Genomic DNA, 21,842 nt, shown 5'->3' with positions numbered 1-21,842 from the left:
TATCTGGGAGACAATGTTTCGTGGAGTGACAAAGTTAAAGTTTTGCTAAGCCAACAACGTGAAGAAAATGTCACAGTAGTTACAAGTTCGCTGTTGACTTTTATAAGTAGTCTTTGTGTTCATTTGGAAGAAAGGTTTCCTGAAGATGAGGTACAAGAATGGTCAGCTTTTTGATTTCTCCGCAATTGCAGATTGTGACTTCACACTTGGCGATGAACAAGTTAATGCCTTATGTCTAAAATATCATGATTTTCTAGCCGAAAACACTGTAATAGTTAGACAGTTTAATGATTTGAAATTTTCTGTGCAAGAAAAATTAAATCCAAACTGATTTCAAACGTTGCTCAAGTGGTGGCATTTGTACTTCAAAATAAACAGTTTTGCGACCTTGCAGAGTTGATGGACATTGGGGGAACCGTTCTTGCATCTAGTGCGGACTGTGAGCGAGGTTTTAGCCTAATGAATCAACTCAAAAACAAGCTGAGAAAACCGTTTAGGTGAATGTCATTTGGATATGTTAATGAGAAACAAAAGCTATCAATTGGATGGAAGTTTTATTAGTCTAGGTAGAACTTACAAAGAATGGGTAAATGCCAAAGACAGGAGAGAGAAAAAATAACTGAGTGACTTAAATATGTAAGTTATTTTATTGTTATTCTGTGCAGTTTTATGTCAGATATTTTGAAAACCTACATAAACTGTGCCATGTGTGCATTCAGTGTGCACATACTTTTGTCACAGGCGAAAAAATTTGCACAACATAAGATTTTTGCGCACACTGACTACTAAAAATTAGAGGGCACATTGCTCCTAATCTAAGTGGAAAGAGCCTACTCGCATTTACTCTGTCTATACCCCTCATAATTTTGTAAACCTCTATCAAATCCCCCCCCATTCTTCTACGCTCCAAGGAATAGAGTCCTAACCTGTTCAATCTTTCCCTGTAAATCAACTCCTGAAGACCTGGCAACATCCTAGTGAATCTTCTATGCACTCTTTCAATCTTACTGATGTTCTTCCTATAGTTAGGTGAGCAGAACTGCATACAATAGTCCAAATTTGGCCTCACCAATGTCTTATACAACCTCACCATACCATCCCAACTCCTATACTCAATACTTCGATTTATGAATGCCAGGATGCCAAAAGCCTTCTTTACAACCCTGTCTACCTGTGACACCACTTTCAGGGAATTATGTATCTGAACTCCCAGATCCCTTTGTTCCTTCACACTCCTCAGTGCCCTACCATTTACTATGTATGTCCTACCTTGATTTGTCCTTCCAAAATGCAACACCTCACACTTGTCTGCATTAAATTCCATCTGCCATTTTCTGGCCCATTTTTCCGGTTGGTCCAGATCCCCCTGCAAGCTTTGAAAGCCTTCCTCGCTGTCTACACACCTCCAATCTTAGTGTCATCAGTAAATTTGCTGATCTAATTTACCACAGTATCATCTAGATCATTGATATAGACAACAAACAACAATGGTCCCAGCACAGATCCCTGGGACCCACCACTAGTCACAGGCCTCCAGTCTGAGAAGCGATCATCCACTACCACTCTCTGTCTTCTCCCACACAGCCAATTTTGAATCCAGTTTACAACCTCTTCATGGATTCCTAGTGTCTGAACCTTCTGAACTAACCTCCCATGTGGGACCTTGTCAAAGGCCTTACTAAAGTCCATGTAGACAACATCCACAGCCTTTCCTTCATCTACTTCCTTGGTAACCACCTCAAAAAACTCTACAAGATTCATTAAGCACGACCTACCATGTACAAAGCCATGCTGACTATCCTAAATCAGCTCTTGGCTGTCCAAATACTTGTATATCCGATCTCTCAGAACACCTTCCAATAATTTACCTACTACTGATGTCAGGCTCACCGGCCTGTAATTACCTGGTTTACTTTTGGAGCCTTTTTTTAAACAACGGAACAACATGAGCTACCCTCCAATCCTCTGGCACCGCACCCGTGGCTAAGGACACTTCAGATATTTCTGCCAGGGCCCTTGCAATTTCTACACTAGTATCTCTCAAGGTCCGAGGAAATATCATGTCAGGCCCAGGGGATTTATCTACCTTTATTCACTGTAAGGCAGCAAGCACCTCCTCCTCTTTAATCTCTATATGTTCCATAACACTACTGCTTGTTTCCCTTCCTTCTATATACACTCCGCCAGTTTCCTGAGTAAATACTGATGCAAAAAAACTGTTTAAGATCTCCTCCATCTCATAAGGTTCCACACATAGACGACCACTCTGATCTTCTAAGGGACCAATTTTGTCCCTTACTATCTTTTTTGCTCTTAATATACTTGTAGAAACCCTTTGGGTTTACCTTCACATTATCTGCGAAAGCAACCTCATGTCTTCTTTTTGTCTTCCTGATTTCCTTCTTTAGTATTTTCTTACATTTTCTGTACTCTTCAAGTATCTCATTTGTTCTTTGTTGCCTATGCCTGCTAGACACCTCTCTCTTTTTCTTAACCAGATCACCAATATCCCTTGAAAACCAAGTTTCCCTATGCCTGTTAACTTTGCCTTTAATCCTGGCAGGAACATGCAAACTCTGCACTCTCAATATTGCGCCTTTGAAGGCCTTCCGCTTACTGAACACATCCTTGCCAGAAAGCAACTTATCCCAATCCACTCTTCCTAGATCCTTCCTCATTTCCACAAAATTGGCCCTTCTCCAATTTAGAACCTCAACTCGAGGACCAGACCTATCCTTATCCATAATTAACTTGAAGCTAATGACATTATGGTCACTGGACCCAAAATGTTCACTTACACATACTTCTGTCACCTGACCTGTCAGGCTCCCTAATAGGAGATCAAGTATTGCATCCTCTCTCGTAGGTACCTCTATATATTGATTTAGAAAACTTTCCTGAATACATTTGACAAGCTCCAAGCCATCTATCCCTTTCACAGTGTGGGAGTCCCAGTCAATATTTGGAAAGTTAAAATCTCCTCCTATTACAACTTTCTGTTTCTTACATCAGTCTGCTATCTCTCTACAGATTTGCTCCTCTAATTCTCTCTGACTATTGGGTGGTCTATAATACAACCCTATTAGTATGGTCACACCTTTTCCGTTCCTCAGCTCCACCCATATGGCCTCTGTAGACAAGCTCTCCGGGCTGTCCTGCCTATGCACAGCTGTGATATTTCCCCTGAATGCCACTCCTCCCCCTCTGTCACGTCTGAGACAACGGAACCCCGGAACATTAAACTGTCAGTCCTGCCCCTCCTGCAACCAAGTCTCACTAATAGCAATAATGTCGTAAACCCACGTGCCAATCCACGCCCTAAACTCATCTGCCTTACCTACAACACTCCTTGCATTGAAATAGACGCACCTGAGAACATTTCTATCACGTACAAACCTTTGATTTTTAAAGGAGAGAATAAAATATTTCTATATTTCAGCGAGTTCCTGAAAGGATCCCAGATGATCCATAAATTGTTCATCTTTAGTGTTCTGTTGGAGCCATGTGTCTGTCCTCTATCTGCATTGTATTGTTACACACTTACAAAGCTTATTATGGTAGTTAGTCACATGTGGGGGGTGTGATAAAAGCAAAGAGTTTTTAGTTACATATTCATGCTTTTGCCTTTAGGACAGTTAGAGATTTGAGCTGGGGAGTGAGTAGGGAATAACTTTTTTGTTGACCACTTGACGTCATTTGAAATAGTTTAATTATACTGAAGAAACCTTAAGTGTGTTTATTGCGCTAAGTCTCTCTATTTTGTTATATTGCTAGCTTTAGTTTCATTGATATGAGAAAGTCAACAGATGCTGGAAATCCAAAGCGACACACACAACAGGCTAGAGGAGCTGAGCAGATCAGGCAGTATCGATGGAAGAGAATAAGCTGTCAACATTTTGGGCTGAGATCCTTCTTCAGGACTGAGAAGGAAGCGGGGAAAATGTGTGAATTAAAAGGTTGGGGGAGGGTAAAGAGGCTAGCTCAAAGGTGATAGGTGAAACCAGGTGGGTGGTGAAGGTCGAAGGCTGGAGAGGAAAGATTTGATAGGAGGGGAGAGTGGACCGTAGGAGGAAGAGAAGGAGGAGGGGATCCAAGGGGAAGTAATAGGTGAGAAGAAGTGAAAGGTCAGGGTGAGGATAGAATATAAGCTGTTGCTCCTCCACCCTGAGGATGGCCTCATCTTGGCTCAAGGAGGCCATGGATCGACATGTTGGACGAGAATAGGAATGGGAATTGAAATGTTTGGCCACCGGGAAGTCCCACTTGTGGCAGATGGTGTAGAGATGCTCAACGAATTGTCCTCCAATTTACCACAGGTCTCACCAATGTGGTTTTATCACTTCCAGATTGTTTGTTTTGCTAGTTTCTCAACAAAGGATCAAATACTTTCTTCAAATTTTGAAACCTTATTATTGGATTGGATCAGAAGGCGCATCACACAGGATTAAACCCCCACCCAGAGCTTAGTCTCCAAGCAGTGTTAGTTTGTTCAAGTAGCCGCAAATGGTCTTCAAATGACCAAACAAAATGCTATTAGAAATTTTAAGCTTCAGTAAAATTGGTTCTTCACCTATTCATTGACAACTCTGTGTAATAAATAAATATCCAGGTATTTCAGAGTGAGTTGTAGGACACCCTGATATGGTGTTACTGGTTTAAATAGTGGCTGTTCTATTTGCTGCACAGCACATAAAGATCCTATTGCATGAAGATGACAAGGCCTTGTTTGCAAATCACTGTGAGCTGTATATCTCCATCGGTGGGAAAGGGTTATGTGATTCTCTTCTCCATTCACTGTTGTTGGGATAGTGGGTGGAAGTGTGGCGAGATGTGGTGCGGGGTGGAGTTGGGACGGGGAGGAATGACCACAAAGACAACATTGTCACAGTGAAAACTCCCATGATAATGGGAGCATTGCAGAAGCAATTGTTTCATCCCTGCATTTGTAACCATGTCCAAGCCTCTTCTAGAACATACAAAGTCCCTATCACAGCCCATGTAGACTTCATCAGCTGCTCTATCCATTGGCAGGTGTAGTCACCCCTTGTGAAATAATCAAGTTATTCAGACAAGGTCTTGCTTTAACAAAGCTGTGCTGACTATGGGTGGCGGGGTGAGACTTGTCTCTACCAAAGGAGGTGTAAGGCACTCCTTCCCTCCACTAGCCAGCAGGTCACCCTTGGCAAAGGTGTAGCACCTGCTTAGCCCCCGGTCAGGGTCATGTGAAGCCATGGGAGCAGGTGGTAGATGTTCGTATGAGCAGCTGGTGCATATCACAAGTCCTGGTTATGTGGCCACTGACACCAGCCGGACAATCTCTGAAGAATATTGATAATGGTTGGGGTCACCTGTCTTATAAAGACACTTCCCAGAAGAAGCCAATGGCAAATCACTTCTGAAGAAAAATTTTCCAAGAACAATCCTGGTCTTGAAAGACGCTAATTGCTCACGTCATAGGACACAGCACATAATGAATGAATGACTATTCTGAAACAACCACTGCCGTTCCAAATAAACCCATCTGTCAGAATTTTTTCCCTGTTTCCTACAATAGGCCCACTAGCATGTTACTATTCCGAAATAATTGTAAAGGCAATCTACTTCGGAATGAATCAGTTTTCATTCACACAACGCAAAATAAAACAGAAACGCATGATCAAGATTCCAGGCAAAAGATTTTGTTTTACATAGTAGCACTGATCATCATTGGAATTTGTCTTGCCAAGTTTAAAGTATGTGCATCAATTTATTAATTAACATTTCGTTATCTACTTTCAGCTTTTGTTTCGCACCATAGTACTTTCCTAATTTATGGATCACTGGAGACGCCTACAATAAACAATTGGTCTTGTGTCAGTCACATATCCGTCTTGTTTTCCCTGATTATTTATTTGATCTTTGCTGGCTCTGCGTATGGAACTTTCACAGGATATACACAAGGTAGGAGAGTACGTTGGCTTAAACTACAAGCCACAAATTGGACTTCCTAGTGGCCAACCATTTTAATTCCGATTCTGATTCCCGTTCCAAACTGTCGATCCATGGTCTCCTCTTGTGCCAACATGAGGCCACCCTCGGGGTGGAGGAGCAATACCTATATTCCATCTGGGCACCCTCCGACCTGTTGCCATGGATATTGGTTTCTCCTTCTAGTAAACAAATTCCACCCCTCCCCCCACTTCCTCTATTCCCCTCTCAGACCTTTTACTTCTTCTCACCATCCTTCTACTTCCCCTGGGTGCCCTCCTCCTTCCCTTTATCCTATGGTCCACTCTCCTCTCCGATCCGATTCTTTCTTCTCCAGCCCTAGACCTTTCCCACCCACCTGGCTGCTCCTATCACTTTCCAGCAAGTCTTTTTGCCCTCCCCCCAACTTTCCCCCTTCCCCCTTCTTTCTCAGTCCTGATGAAAGATCTCTGCCCAAAACGTCGGTTATTTAATCTTTTCCATAGATGCTGCCTGACCTGCTGAGTTCATCCAGAATTTTGTATGTGGCGCTTTAAACTACAAATTGTAGATGTTCTGCCGAGTTTCTTTGACCCATGTCTCAACTGTCAGGAGAAGACTGGTAAAGAGAGCAAGAATGCCAGCAAGTACAGACCAATTATTTTCACTCCTGGAAAACCAGTGGTCATGTGTTGTACTCTGAATAAGCCATGCTCACTGCAATTAAACCGGTAAATTAAAACCATAATACATGGGAGCTATTCATAAGAACAAAAGAACATAAGAAATAGGAGCAGGAGTCGGCCATCGGCCGGTTCAGCCTGCTCCGACATTCAACAAGATCATGGCTGATCTGGCCATGGACTCATCTCTACCCACCTGCCTTTTCCCCATAACCCTTAATTCCCCTACTTAGCAAAAATCTATCGAACCTTGTCTTAAATATATTTACTGAGGTAGCCTCCACTGCTTCATTGGGCAGAGAATTCCTCAGATTGACCACTCTCTGGGAAAGCAGTTCCTCCTCATCTTCATCCTAAATTTACTCCTCCAAATCTTTAGGCCACATCCCCTAGGTTCTAGACTCATCTATCAGTGGAATCAACTTGTCTGCCTCTATCTTATCTATCCCTTTCATAATTTTATATGTTTCTATAAGATCTCCTCTCATTCTTCTGAATTCCAGTGAGTACAGTCCCAGGCGACTCAATCTCTTCTCATAGTCTAACCCCCTCATCTCTGGAATCAACCTGGTGAACCTCCTCTGCACCACCTCCAAAGCCAGTATATCCTTCCTCAAGTAAGGAGACCAGAACTACACACAGTACTCCAGGCGCGGCCTCACCAGTACCCTGTACAATTGCAGCATAACCTCCCTGCTCTTAAATTCATTCCCTTTAGCAATGAAGACCAACATTCCATTTGCCTTCTTGATAGCTTGCTGCACCTGCAAATTAACCTTTTGCGATTCATGCACAAGCACTCCCAAGTCCCTCTGCACAGCAGCATGCTGCAATCTTTCACCATTTAAATAATAATCTGCTCTTTCATTTTTCCTTCCAAAGTGGATGACCTCGCGTTCCCAACATTGTACTCCACCTACCAGACCCTTGCACACTCACTTAACCTATCTATATCTCTCTGCAGACTCCCCACATTGTCTGCACAATTTGCTTTTCCACGCAATTTAGTATCATCAGCAAACTTAGGCACACTACGCTCGGTCCTCTCTTCCAGATCGTTAATGTATATCGTGAAAAGTTGTGGGCCCAACACTGATCCCTGCAGCACACCATTCACCACTGATTGACAACCACAGTAACACCCATATATCCCAGCTCTCTGCTTTCTATTAGTTAACCAATCCTCTATCCATGCTAACACATCACCTTCAACTCTATGCATCCTTATCTTATGGATAAGTCCAAGTAAATAATGTCCATCTGTTCCCCTCTATCCACTGCGCTCATTATATCCTCAAAGAACTCCAGTAAGTTTGTCAAACAGAACCTGCCTTTGTGGAATCCATGCTGTGTCTGACTGATGGATCCATTTCTTTCCAGATGCTTCGCTATTTCTTCTTTAATGATAGCGTCAAGTAATTTCCCAACTACAGATGTTAAACTAACTGGCCTATAATTATCTGTCTTTTGCTTACATCCTTTTTTGAACAGTTTTTCTGAATCTCCTACACCAGTCAACCGTGACTCTTTTTCCCTCTCAACCCCACTCCAGCATGTGTAGCCTCTTGTGTCTCCTTCCTCAGTATCCTTCATACGTATTCATGAACCATTCGTTGTTTGGATAACACAAAAAGACAATGAGGAGCCCTATCCCTGCAATCCCTGACTGCCTTTGGCTTCAAAGCCAGTCAAACAGGGAGGAAAAGCCCATGACTAAATTAATGGCTGTTTCTTAGATCTCAGTATATTTATGGATCTGGTCTTATGGACATTTTGTTATCCTCCAAAAATGGTCAGAGGTCAAAGAGGCAACTGCAGCTACAAATTTATTGGACCTATGTTTGATTATATGACTGAGAAGCGATACCAAGGAGTGAAAATGCAAAGATCATAGGTTAATCAAACAGGTTTCTGAATTTTATATGTGAGATGACTGAATGTAAAAACAATGAGGTAGTGCTGAATTTGAACAGGAAAATCACATGGACCATAGGAGTTATGCTGGAGCCATACACAAAACTGGCTTGATCACAAGGAGCATGCCAAGAATGAGTGTTATTCAAATCAAACTTTTAATCATTGGACAGAGAAAGATGATTTTTCAAATGAAGATTTCCAGCATTATGAAATATTGTGAGAATGTGGGTAATTGGTTCTGCACAACCTCTTACAAAAAAAAATTGCTGGCTGGTGATGCAGTGAACATCAGCACCAGACTTTGAGGCAATCAGTCATAGGTTCAAATCCAACTGGCCCCTCGCTCGCTTTCCATCTGTGCTGGGTTGAGCATTGAGCTAGCAACCCAGCCTTGTGAAAAAAACAGACACATGCAAAGGAAATGGCAAAAGTGCTTCTGAATACGCCACAAAGCACAAAAATAACAACTTACAAAAATTGGGAATTAGAAAAGCCGGAGTTTTGTAACTTAGTTATTTAATCCTGTAGATGACCTTCAAGTCAAGGACTATAACATTTGTAATTCAATTTTTTAAATTATAAAAAGGGATTTGATGAATTAATATTATATATGCCTAAGGGTGCTAAGTGAGCTCTTTATGCATCATGATTTCTTTGATATTAGATTCTATCCATTTGGATGTTTTAGTGGTACATACAGTGTAAAGAGCATCTCACCTGCTTTGACTGCATGCAGTTTCACAATGGCAAGCATACTCAATTTGATGATGGCATTTTAATTCAAAGACTGGAAACTAAAAAGTTTTTTTTTAGTTGAGAAGCAATGCCATGAGTATTGACATGAGGCATATGTTGTTTTTTGCTTGATTTGATATAGAAAGAAATTACAAAAATATAAACCAGCATTCCAAGATAATGTAAGATCTTTTTTTTTCTGAATGAAAGAGTTACCTTAGAATGAGAATATATTTCATGAGGAAGAGTCCTGGTGTATTTACTCATTTCAATGAAATGTGCAAATCATTCTGGAACTTTGTTTTTCAATCAGGAGATCTATTTGAAAATTATTGCAAAAATGATGCTTGGGCTACCATTGGAAGGCTTCTCTATGGACTAACTACTATTTTGACATATCCAATTGAATGCTTTGTGATCCGTGAAGTAAGTTAAACTTATTGTAAGACTACTTTTGTGAATTTATGACAGAGGTTTCCAAAGTAAATTAAGGAAGGCAAATACAATGTTAGCATTCTTTTCAAGAGGATTAGAATACAAAAGCAAGGATATAATACTGAGGCTTTATAAGGCATTGTTCAGACCACACTTGGAGTATTGTGAGCAGATTTGGGACCTTACTTAAGCAAGGATGCACTGGCATTGGAGAACTTCCAGAGAAGATTCATAGGAATTATCCCAGGAATTAAAGGATTAATTTATGAGGATATGAGGAGCATTTGATAGCTATAGCCCTTTACTCGTTAGAGTTTAGAAGAATGAGGGGTGACCTCATTGAAACCTATTGAATATTGAAAGACTGAGATAGAGTGGATGTGGAGAGGATGTTTCCTATAGTGGGGCAGTCTAGGACCAGAGTACACAGACTTTGAATTGGGGGATGTCTATTTAGAACAGAGATGAGGAAGGTGGCGAACCTGTGGAATTCATTGCCATAGATAGTTGTGTAGGACAAATCATTGGGGATATTTATGGTGGATATTGCTAGGTTCTTGATTAATCGGGGTGTTAAAGTTAAAGGGTTAGAAGGCAGGAGAATGGGGTTGAGAGGGATAATAAATCAGCCATGCTGGAATGGCAGAGCAGACATGTTGGGCCAAATGGCCTAATTCTGCTCATATGTTGTACAGTCTAACTTCGTTATACACAATAATACATTTCTTCCACCACAAGACTAGCTGAAACCTATTTTAATACAATATAGGCAGAGAGAAAATGGTACTCTTCAAATTAAATATTTTATTATGTTCACTTCTAGTGGTGATTGTTTCCAATAGTCATTATCCATTGTGATGAAATATCCAATGTGTATACAATTTTTTTTTAGAAAAGCAGAATGTTTATTGACATGATCAAGTGTAATATCACATAAAGAGGTTTATTAACATCATTAACTTCTTTAATCACAAGACAATCTACTTCCACATCTGTAGCACAGCCAATGTCTCAATCCATCCGCTCTCAAAACTCATCTGCAGTGGCTTTACCATCAGGTTTTTCTATTTAGAAACCATAGAAACCATAGAAAAACTACAGCACAGAAACAGGCCTTTTGACCCTTCTTGGCTGTGCCGAACCATTTTCTGCCTAGTCCCACTGACCTGCACACGGACCATATCCCTCCATACACCTCCCATCCATGTACCTGTCCAATTTATTCTTAAACGTTAAAAAAGAACCTGCATTTACCACCTCGTCTGGCAGCTCATTCCATACTCCCACCACTCTCTGAGTGAAGAAGCCCCCCCCCCAATGTTCCCTTTAAACTTTTCCCCGCTCACCCTTAACCCATATCCTCTGGTTTTTTTCTCCCCTTGCCTCAGTGGAAAAAGCCTGCTTGCATTCACTCTATCTATACCCATCATAATTTTATATACCTCTATCAAATCTCCCCTCATTCTTCTACGCTCCAGGGAATAAAGTCCTAACCTATTCAACCTTTCTCTGTAACTGAGTTTCTCAAGTCCCGGCAACATCCTTGTAATCCTTCTCTGCAATCTTTCAACCTTATTAATATCCTTCCTGTAATCTGGTGACCAAAACTGAACACAATACTCCAGATTTGGCCTCACCAATGCCTTATACAACCTCATCATAACATTCCAGCTCTTATACTCAATACTTCGATTAATAAAGGCCAATGTACCAAAAGCTCTCTTTATGACCTACCTACCTGTGACGCAACTTTTAGGGAATTTTGTATCTGTATTCCCGGATCCCTCTGTTCCACTGCACTCCTCAGTGCCTTACCATTTACCTTGTAAGTTCTACCTTGGTTTGTCCTTCCAAAGTGCAATACCTCACACTTGTCTGTATTAAACTCCATCTGCCATTTTCAGCCCATTTTTCCAGCTGGTCCAAATCCCTCTGCAAGCTTTGAAAACCTTCCTCACTGTCCACTACACCTCCAATCTTTGTATCATCAGCAAATTTGCTGATCCAATTTACCGGATTATCATCCAGATCATTGATATAGATGACAAATTACAATGGACCCAGCACTGATCCCTGTGGCACACCACTAGTCACAGGCCTCCACTCTGAGAAGCAATCCTCTACTACAACTCTTTGGCTTCTTCCATTGAGCCAATGTCTAATCCAGTTTACCTCCTCTCCATGTATACCTAGCAACTGAATTTTCCTAACTAACCTCCCATGCAGCCTTACTGAAGTCCATGTGGACAACATCCACTGCCTTCCCTTCATCCACTTTCCTGGTAACCTCCTCGAAAAACTCTAATAGATTGGTCCAACATGACCTACCACGCACAAAGCCATGTTGACTCTCCCAAATAAGTCTCTGTCTATCCAAATGCTTGTAGATTCTGTCTCTTAGTACTCCCTCCAATAACTTACCCACTACCGATGTCAAATTTACCGGCCTATAATTTCCCGGATTACTTTTCGATCCTTTTTTAAACAACAGAACAACGTGAGCCACTCTCCAATCCTCTGCCTCCTCACCCATAGACACTGACATTTTAAATATATCTGCCAGGGCCCTGCAATTTCAACACTGGTCTCCCTCAAGGTCCGAGGGAATACCCTGTCAGGTCCTGGGGATTTATCCACTTTAATTTGCCTCAAGATAGCAAGCACCTCCTCCTTTTCAATCTGTACAGTTTCCATGATCTCACTACTTGTTTCCCTTAATTCCACAGACTTCATGCCAGTTTCCTTAGTAAATACTGACGCAAAAAACCCACTTAAGATGTCCCCCATTTCTTTTGGCTCCACACATAGCCGACCACTCTGATCTTCAAGAGGACCAATTTTATCCCTTACAATCCTTTTACTCTTAATATACCTGTAAAAGCTCTTTGGATTATCCTTCACTTTGACTGCCAAGGCAACCTCATGTCTTCTTTTAGCCCTCCTGATTTGCTTCTTAAGTATTTTCTTGCACTTTTTATACTCCTCAAGCACCTTATTTACTCCTATACATGTTTCCTATACATGTCATACAACTTTCTCTTCTTCTTTATCAGAGTTGCAATATCCCTTGAGAACCAAGGTTCCTTATTCCTATTCACTTTGCCTTTAATCCTGACAGGAACATACAAGCTCTGCACTCTCAAAATTTCTCCTTTGAAGGCTTCCCACTTACCGATCACATCCTTGCCAGAGAACAACCTGTCCCAATCCATGCTTTTTAGATCCTTTCTCATTTCTTCAAATTTGGCCTTCTTCCAGTTCAGAACCTCAACCCTAGGACCAGATCTATCCTTGTCCATGATCAGGTTGAAACTAATGGTGTTATGATCACTGGAACCAAAGTGCTCCCCTACACACACTTCCGTCACTTGTCTTAACTCGTTTCCTAACAGGAGATCTAATATTGCATCCCCTCTAATTGGTACCTCATATTTCTGCTCTATTGACCACAGTTTTCTCCTCCCAGCCCTCATAGCCCTTATGTCTCTGGAAGCTTGAGCTCCTTCATGTTTCTGCTATCCAAGTTCCACCTCCCATCAGGTTCCCTTCGCTCATTTATCTGTTGAACTGAACTGCCTCCTGGTCAAGCAAGATCGTGATTTTAAAATTGCTTTGCAAAGCATCCTTTCCCAGATCGCTTCTGTGCTCTTCCAGCTCTTGTTCCTTGTGCATCCAGAATTTTTAATGACCCATCTTTGACCAGTGTGTCTCCCGCTGACAAGCCCTTAAAAATAGGAATTACATCCCCAATATTCTTTGACCATCTAGTCAAATGTTAAGGACCTTTTTGACCAATCTTTTGCTCAACAGTGTTGAGAACTCATTGTTAAAATATTTTAACAGGTTGTGGATATGAGTGGAGGCATTAGTGTTTACTTTTCATTCTTAATACCCTAAACTGAGCAGACAATTATCAGTCAACAACATTAATGGATCAAGAGTCATACAGGGCAAGGATGACAGATATCCTTCACAAAATCAAATTGATAGTCTTTGTAATAAACTAATATTAATGGTTACCGTTACCAAGACCAACTTTCCTTTTCAATTCTGTTATTTATTTATATTCAATTTTACACATTAAATATGCTATATTAACAAGTTCCATTGAAATAAACTTTAAAGAATTTATGATAAACAAATCAAATTTCAAATTTCTTTGAACTACTTTCCCACAATTCTTGTTTGTAGGAAAAATAACATTGTTTTCTAAATCAAATAACTCTCATACGAACAGTAAACATGATTTGGACATAAAATCAAAGCAATGTAATCCAAACTCACTGTAAATGTTTTCTCTTTATTTAAAGTTTGCGAATAAATTGCATTTTTCACCACACAAACCCAAAAAACCAAGACAACATGACTCATTAATTAAGGTGTGAATTCTTTATACTAGGCATCACTTACAGTGTTGATACCATTGACGCACAAACTTTACACAAGTATGCTGAGAAACTTCAAGCAGTTGTGGATGTCCCAAGGCCAAAGGATATGTCGCAGTTGCTATCCGTTTTAGGAATTGTCAATCACTGTAACAGGTTCTGCCATACTGTACTCCACCTCTTAAACTCATTACTACAGATTGGGAAGAAATGGCAATGGACAAAGCAGTGTGAGGTATCTGTCAAAAAAGATAAAGGAACGGTGAAGTCAGACACTGTAGTCACACGTTATGATGTGGGAGCTAGGGCTTTACTCTTTGGAGAGAAGGAGGATGAGAGGAGACATGATAGAGGTGTACAAGATAATAAGAGAAATTGATAGAGTGGATAGCCAGCACCTCTTCCCCAGGGCACCACTGCTCAATACAAGAGGACATGGCTTTAAGGTAAGGGGTGGGAAGTTCAAGGGGGATATTAGAGGAAGGTTTTTTACTCAGAGAGTGGTTGGTGCGTGGAATGCACTGCCTGAGTCAGTGGTGGAGGCAGATACACTAGTGAAGTTTAAGAGACTACTAGACAGGTATATGGAGGAATTTAAGGTGGGGGCTTATATGGGAGGCAGGGTTTGAGGGTCGGCACAACATTGTGGGCCGAAGGGCCTGTACTGTGCTGTACCACTCTATGTTCTATGATCCATATCAGCCAGTGAAGCTTGCCTATAGATCCTTGCTTTATGGTAAAAGTGCAGTCATGTCACATGTTATGAGTGATGGAAGTGAACACCCAATAGTCTTTGCATCATGTTCCCTTACCGCTGCAGAGCAAACTATGCACAAATTGACAGAGAGGCCTTGAGTCTGTTTTGGGTTGTAAAACATTTCATCTAGTACCTGCATGGGAGAGAGTTAACCCTAATGACTGATCATCAAACACTAGTGTCCATTTTCAATCCACAGAAGGGTGATCCACTAACAGCAGTAGTACAAGTGCAGAGTAAGGCTCTGTTTCTTGGAGGACACGACTACAAGATTGAATTCAAGGGAACAGTAAGTGCTGGAATGAACTTGCCCAGAAGCTAGTCCAGGAGCCCGATGGCTGCAGCGCACTGCCATGAAGCCAGTTCAGCACTGAGCTGAGTGCCAATGGCTACAGGCCACAGCTGCAAAGTTGGTTAGGTGCTGAAGTGAGAAAACCTCACGTAGTAGTGAAATGAAGACCAGTTCGTCCTTTGCCTTCAGTCTTGATGCCTTGATCAATCATGCGAATAGTGAAAAAAGTAATCAAAGACACATGGAACATGAACTGCAGAATTCATGAAACTGTACGAAACTTTGGGAACTCTATGCTTGTGTCATTCAATGCTGCTCTCAGTGATTCAGACCACTTCAGCAGCCTGGTTTAGTAATACTGTAATTAAGACAATTGTTGGACTGATGAAAATTTTAGTTAGTGCAGAGTTTGTCTAAGCTCAGAAAACTTTCCATGTCCAACATCCCAAGTTGTATGTTTGCTACTTATTTCAAAATTTAGAATTTCAAAAATATTATTTGTGGGGTCAAAGTATTACAAATACTTAATCTTATCTATAAACTCTAATCTTTATTTTGTGTCCTGCAGAAAGCTTAAACATTAGTCGAACATTGTACTTTTCCATTCTTGTTTGTACTCTGTAATAAAGCGGTAATGTGATTAAGTCTCTGACAGCTTAATAACATAGCTGCTGCATGCCAGTTGGCCCATTGATCTCATACCTCAATGCGTAAGCAGAAGACAGAATGAAGACTGTGCTAGAGGAGGTGCAGCTTCCTTTGAGGTTAGCAGTGAGCACAGTTGCTGTCCAAGTAGTATATTCATCCTTTCAAGCAGATAATTAAATTTACATTTTTAATCAAATACGAGTATTGCCAGACATAGAGTCATAGATCATGGAAGCAGGCCTTGCCCATGCTGCCCTTGAAATTATCTACACTCACACTATTTATTTAAATGCATTTTCAGCTCGATCCTGTCGGCTCTGCATTCTCTTTCTATTTCCCCTTCCACTTCCAATCAATCTGTTCTTGGTTGATCCCTTTTGCAGGTTTCTAGGTTAATTTCCCCTTTTACTGTACCTGTCTATCCAGGCATGTGGTTCAGTCCACATGGTCTGCTGGGCCATCACAGTTTCAGATCCAAATGACCGCACCCTCTCTGCATGACCTCCACCATGTGTTGGGCACGTGGCCAGGTAGTTAAGGTCTTCGTCTAGTGGTAACCACCTTGTCCTCACCCTTTCTGCATGATCTCCACCTTGTCCTCACCCTTTCTGTGTGACCTCCACCTTGTCTTCTCCCTTTCTGCATGATCTCCACCTTGTCCTCTCCCTTTCTGCGTGGTCTCCACCTTGTCCTCTCCCTTTCTGCATGATCACCACCTTCTCCTCACACTTTCTGCATGATCTCCACCCTGTCCTCACCCTTTCCGTGTGATCACCACCTTGTCCTCTCCCTTTCTGCGTGATCTCCACCTTGTCCTCTCCCTTTCTGCGTGATCTCCACCTTGTCCTCTCCCTTTCTGCGTGATCGCCACCTTGTCCTATCCCAGTCTGCATGATCGCCACCTTGTCCTCTCCCTTTCTGCGTGATCTCCACCTTGTCCTCTCCCTTTCTGCGTGATCGCCACCTTGTCCTATCCCAGTCTGCATGATCGCCACCTTGTCCTCTCCCTTTCTGCGTGATCTCCACCTTGTCCTCTCCCTTTCTGCGTGATCGCCACCTTGTCTCACCCTTTCTGCATGATCTCCACCTTGTCCTCTCCCTTTCTGCGTGATCTCCACCTTGTCATCACCCTTTCTGCGTGACCTCCACCTTGTCCTCACCCTATCTGCGTGATCTCCACCTTGTCCTCACCCTTTCTGCGTGATCTCCACCTTGTCCTTTCCCTTTCTGCATGACCTCCACCCTGTCCTCTCCCTTTCTGCGTGATCTCCACCTTGTCATCACCCTTTCTGCATGATCACCACCTTGTCCTCTCCCTTTCTGCATGATCACCACCTTGTCCTCTCCCTTTCTACATGATCTCCACCTTGTCCTCACCCTTTCTGCATGATCACCACCTTGTCCTCACCCTTTCTACGTGATCTCCACCCTGTCCTCTCCCTTTCTGTGTGATCTCCACCCTGTCCTCTCCCTTTCTGCGTGATCTGCACCTTGTCCTCTCCTTTCTGCGTGATCTCCACCCTGTCCTCTCCCTTTCTGCGTGATCTCCACCTTGTCCTCACCCTTTCTGTGTGATCACCACCTTGTCCTCAACCTTTCTGCATGATCACCACCTTGCCCTCTTCCTTTCTACATGACCTCCACCTTGTCCTCACCCTTTCTGCGTGATCTCCACCTTGTCCTCACCCTTTCTGCGTGACCTCCATCATGTCCTCACCCTTTTTGCGTGACCTCCACCTTGTCCTCACCCTTTCTGCGTGACCTCCACCTTGTCCTCACCCTTTCTGCACGATCTCCACATTGTCCTCTCCCTTTCTGCATGATCACCACCTTGTCCTCACCCTTTCTGCATGATCACCACCTTGTCCTCTCCCTTTCTGTGTGATCTCCACCTTGTCCTCACCCTTTCTGCGTGATCTCCACCTTCTCCTCTCCCTTTCTGCGTGATCACCACCTTGTCCTCACACTTTCTGCATGATCACCACCTTCTCCTCATCCTTTCTGCATGATCACCACCTTGTCCTCTCCCTTTCTGTGTGATCTCCACCTTGTCCTCACCCTTTCTGCGTGATCCTCACCTTGTCCTCACCCTTTCTGCGTGATTCCCACCTTGTCCTCACCCTTTCTGCATGATCTCCACCTTTCATCACCCTTTCTACATGATCTCCACCATGTCCTCACCCTTTCTGCGTGATCTCCACCTTGTCATCACCCTTTCTACATGATCTCCATCATGTCCTCACCCTTTCTGCGTGACCTCCACCTTATCTTCACCCTTTCTGCGTGACCTCCACCTTGTCCTCTCCCTTTCTGCGTGACCTCCACCTTGTCCTCTCCCTTTCTGCGTGACCTCCACCTTGTCCTCACCCTTTCTGCGTGACCTCCACCTTGTCCTCTCCCTTTCTGCGTGACCTCCACCTTGTCCTCACCCTTTCTGCGTGATCTCCACCTTGTCCTCACCCTTTCTGCGTGACCTCCACCTTGTCCTCACCCTTTCTGTGTGACCTCCACCCTGTCCTCACCCTTTCTGATGACCTCCACCCTGTCCTCACCCTTTCTGCGTGACCTCCACCCTGTCCTCACCGTTTCTGCGTGACCTCCACCCTGTCCTCACCCTTTCTGCGTGACCTCCACCCTGTCCTCACCCTTTCTGCGTGATCTCCACCTTGTCATCACTCTTTCTACGTGATCTCCACCATGTCCTCACCCTTTCTGCGTGATCTCTACCTTGTCCTCTCCCTTTCTGCGTGATCTCCACCTTGTCATCACCCTTTCTACATGATCTCCACCATATCTTCACCCTTTCTGCATGATCTGCACCATGTCCTCACCCTTTCTGCGTGTTCTCCACCTTGTCCTCTCCCTTTCTACGTGATCTCCACCATGTCCTCACCCTTTCTGCATGATCTCCACCTTGTCCTCTCCCTTTCTGCGTGATCTCCACCTTGTCCTCACCCTTTCTACATGATCTCCACCATATCTTCACACTTTCTGCATGATCTCCACCTTGTCCTCTCCCTTTCTGCGTGATCTCCACCATGTCCTCACCCTTTCTACATGATCACCACCTTGTCCTCTCCCTTTCTACATGACCTCCACCTTGTCCTCTCCCTTTCTGTGTGATCTCCACCTTGTCCTCACCCTTTCTGCGTGATCTCCACCTTGTCCTCTCCCTTTCTGCGTGATCTCCACCTTGTCCTCTCCCTTTCTGCGTGATCTCCACCTTGTCCTCACCCTTTCTGCGTGATCTCCACCTTGTCCTCACCCTTTCTGCGTGATCTCCACCTTGTCCTCTCCCTTTCTGTGTGATCTCCACCTTGTCCTCACCCTTTCTGTGTGATCTCCACCTTGTCCTCTCCCTTTCTGCATGATCCCCAGCATATCCTCACCCTTTCTGTGTGATCTCCACCTTGTCCTCACCCTTTCTGTGTGATCCCCACCATATCTTCACCCTTTCTGCGTGATCCCCACCATATCTTCACCCTTTCTACATGATCTCCACCATATCTTCACCCTTTCTGCATGATCTCCACCTTGTCCTCTCCCTTTCTGCGTGATCTCCACCATGTCCTCACCCTTTCTACATGATAACCACCTTGTCCTCTCCCTTTCTACATGACCTCCACCTTGTCCTCTCCCTTTCTGTGTGATCTCCACCTTGTCCTCACCCTTTCTGCATGATCTCCACCTTGTCCTCTCCCTTTCTGCGTGATCTCCACCTTGTCCTCTCCCTTTCTGCGTGATCTCCACCTTGTCCTCACCCTTTCTGCGTGATCTCCACCTTGTCCTCTCCCTTTCTGTGTGATCTCCACCTTGTCCTCACCCTTTCTGTGTGATCTCCACCTTGTCCTCTCCCTTTCTGCATGATCCCCAGCATATCCTCACCCTTTCTGTGTGATCTCCACCTTGTCATCACCCATTCTACATGATCTCCACCATATCTTCACCCTTTCTGCATCATCTCCACCATGTCCTCACCCTTTCTGTGTGATCTCCACCTTGTCCTCTCCCTTTCTACATGATCTCCACCATGTCCTCACCCTTTCTGCATGATCTCCACCTTGTCCTCTCCCTTTCTACATGATAACCACCTTGTCCTCTCCCTTTCTACATGACCTCCACCATGTCCTCACCCTTTCTGCATGATCACCACCTTGTCCTCTCCCTTTCTGCATGATCACCACCTTGTCCTCTTCCTTTCTAGATGACCTCCACCTTGTCCTCACCCTTTCTGCGTGATCTCCACCTTGTCCTCACCCTATCTGTGTGACCTCCATCATGTCCTTACCCTTTCTGCGTGACCTCCACCTTATCTTCACCCTTTCTGCGTGACCTCCACCTTGTCCTCACCCTTTCTGCGTGACTTCCACCTTGTCCTCTCCCTTTCTGCGTGACCTCCACCTTGTCCTCACCCTTTCTGCGTGATCTCCACCTTGTCCTCACACTTTCTGCGTGACCTCCACCTTGTCCTCACCCTTTCTGTGTGACCTCCACCCTGTCTTCACCCTTTCTGATGACCTCCACCCTGTCCTCACCCTTTCTGCGTGACCTCCACCCTGTCCTCACCGTTTCTGCATGACCTCCACCCTGTCCTCAAACTTTCTGCGTGACCTCCACCCTGTCCTCACCCTTTCTGCGTGATCTCCACCTTGTCATCACTCTTTCTACATGATCTCCACCATGTCCTCACCCTTTCTGCGTGATCTCCACCTTGTCCTCTCCCTTTCTGCGTGATCTCCACCTTGTCATCACCCTTTCTACATGATCTCCACCATATCTTCACCCTTTCTGCATGATCTGCACCATGTCCTCACCCTTTCTGCGTGATCTCCACCTTGTCCTCTCCCTTTCTACGTGATCTCCACCATGTCCTCACCCTTTCTGCATGATCTCCACCTTGTCCTCTACCTTTCTGCGTGATCTCCACCTTGTCCTCACCCTTTCTACATGATCTCCACCATATCTTCACTCTTTCTGCATGATCTCCACCTTGTCCTCTCCCTTTCTGCGTGATCTCCACCATGTCCTCACCCTTTCTACATGATCACCACCTTGTCCTCTCCCTTTCTACATGACCTCCACCTTGTCCTCTCCCTTTCTGTGTGATCTCCACCTTGTCCTCACCCTTTCTGCGTGATCTCCACCTTGTCCTCTCCCTTTCTGCGTGATCTCCACCTTGTCCTCTCCCTTTCTGCGTGATCTCCACCTTGTCCTCACCCTTTCTGCGTGATCTCCACCTTGTCCTCTCCCTTTCTGTGTGATCTCAACCTTGTCCTCACCCTTTCTGTGTGATCTCCACCTTGTCCTCTCCCTTTCTGCATGATCCCCAGCATATCCTCACCCTTTCTGTGTGATCTCCACCTTGTCCTCACCCTTTCTGCGTGATCCCCACCATATCTTCACCCTTTCTGCGTGATCCCCACCATATCTTCACCCTTTCTGCATGATCACCGCCTTGTCTTCACCCTTTCTGCATGATCTCCAGCATGTCCTCACCCTTTCTGCGTGATCTCCACCTTGTCCTCTCCCTTTCTGCGTGATCTCCACCTTGTCATCACCCTTTCTGCGTGATCTCCACCTTATCCTCTCCCTTTCTACGTGATCTCCACCATGTCCTCACCCTTTGTGCATGATCTCCACCTTGTCCTCTCCCTTTCTGCGTGATCTCCACCTTGTCCTCACCCTTTCTACATGATCTCCACCATATCTTCACCCTTTCTGCATGATCTCCACCTTGTCCTCTCCCTTTCTGCGTGATCTCCACCATGTCCTCACCCTTTCTACATGATCACCACCTTATCCTCTCCCTTTCTACATGACCTCCACCTTGTCCTCTCCCTTTCTGTGTGATCTCCACCTTGTCCTCACCCTTTCTGCGTGATCTCCACCTTGTCCTCTCCCTTTCTGCGTGATCTCCACCTTGTCCTCTCCCTTTCTGCGTGATCTCCACCTTGTCCTCACCCTTTCTGCGTGATCTCCACCTTGTCCTCTCCCTTTCTACGTGATCTCCACCATGTCCTCACCCTTTCTGCGTGATCTCCACC

The 21,842-nt window shown here is 44.0% G+C and overlaps 1 protein-coding gene across 4 annotated transcripts in view; it reads left to right on the top strand.

The window, feature by feature from the left end:
- Nucleotides 1-21,842, top strand: part of slc38a11 (solute carrier family 38 member 11) — a 114,026-nt gene that overhangs the window by 80,447 nt on the left and 11,737 nt on the right. For 3 of the 4 annotated variants that reach the window (XM_063050144.1, XM_063050142.1, XM_063050143.1), the window contains 2 exons: nucleotides 5,779-5,940; nucleotides 9,595-9,707. In XM_063050144.1, coding sequence (XP_062906214.1) covers nucleotides 5,779-5,940; nucleotides 9,595-9,707 — 275 coding nt within the window. Of the gene's footprint in view, nucleotides 1-5,778; nucleotides 5,941-9,594; nucleotides 9,708-15,057; nucleotides 15,696-21,842 lie in introns of those variants that run through there. The other variant, XM_063050145.1, reaches the window with a different exon arrangement.

This window comes from Mobula hypostoma, chromosome 6 (genome assembly GCF_963921235.1).
Source record: "Mobula hypostoma chromosome 6, sMobHyp1.1, whole genome shotgun sequence".
NCBI lineage: Eukaryota > Metazoa > Chordata > Chondrichthyes > Myliobatiformes > Myliobatidae > Mobula > Mobula hypostoma.
The sequence above is the reverse complement of the archived record's forward strand: the minus strand, read 5'-3'. Positions and strand labels throughout refer to the sequence as shown.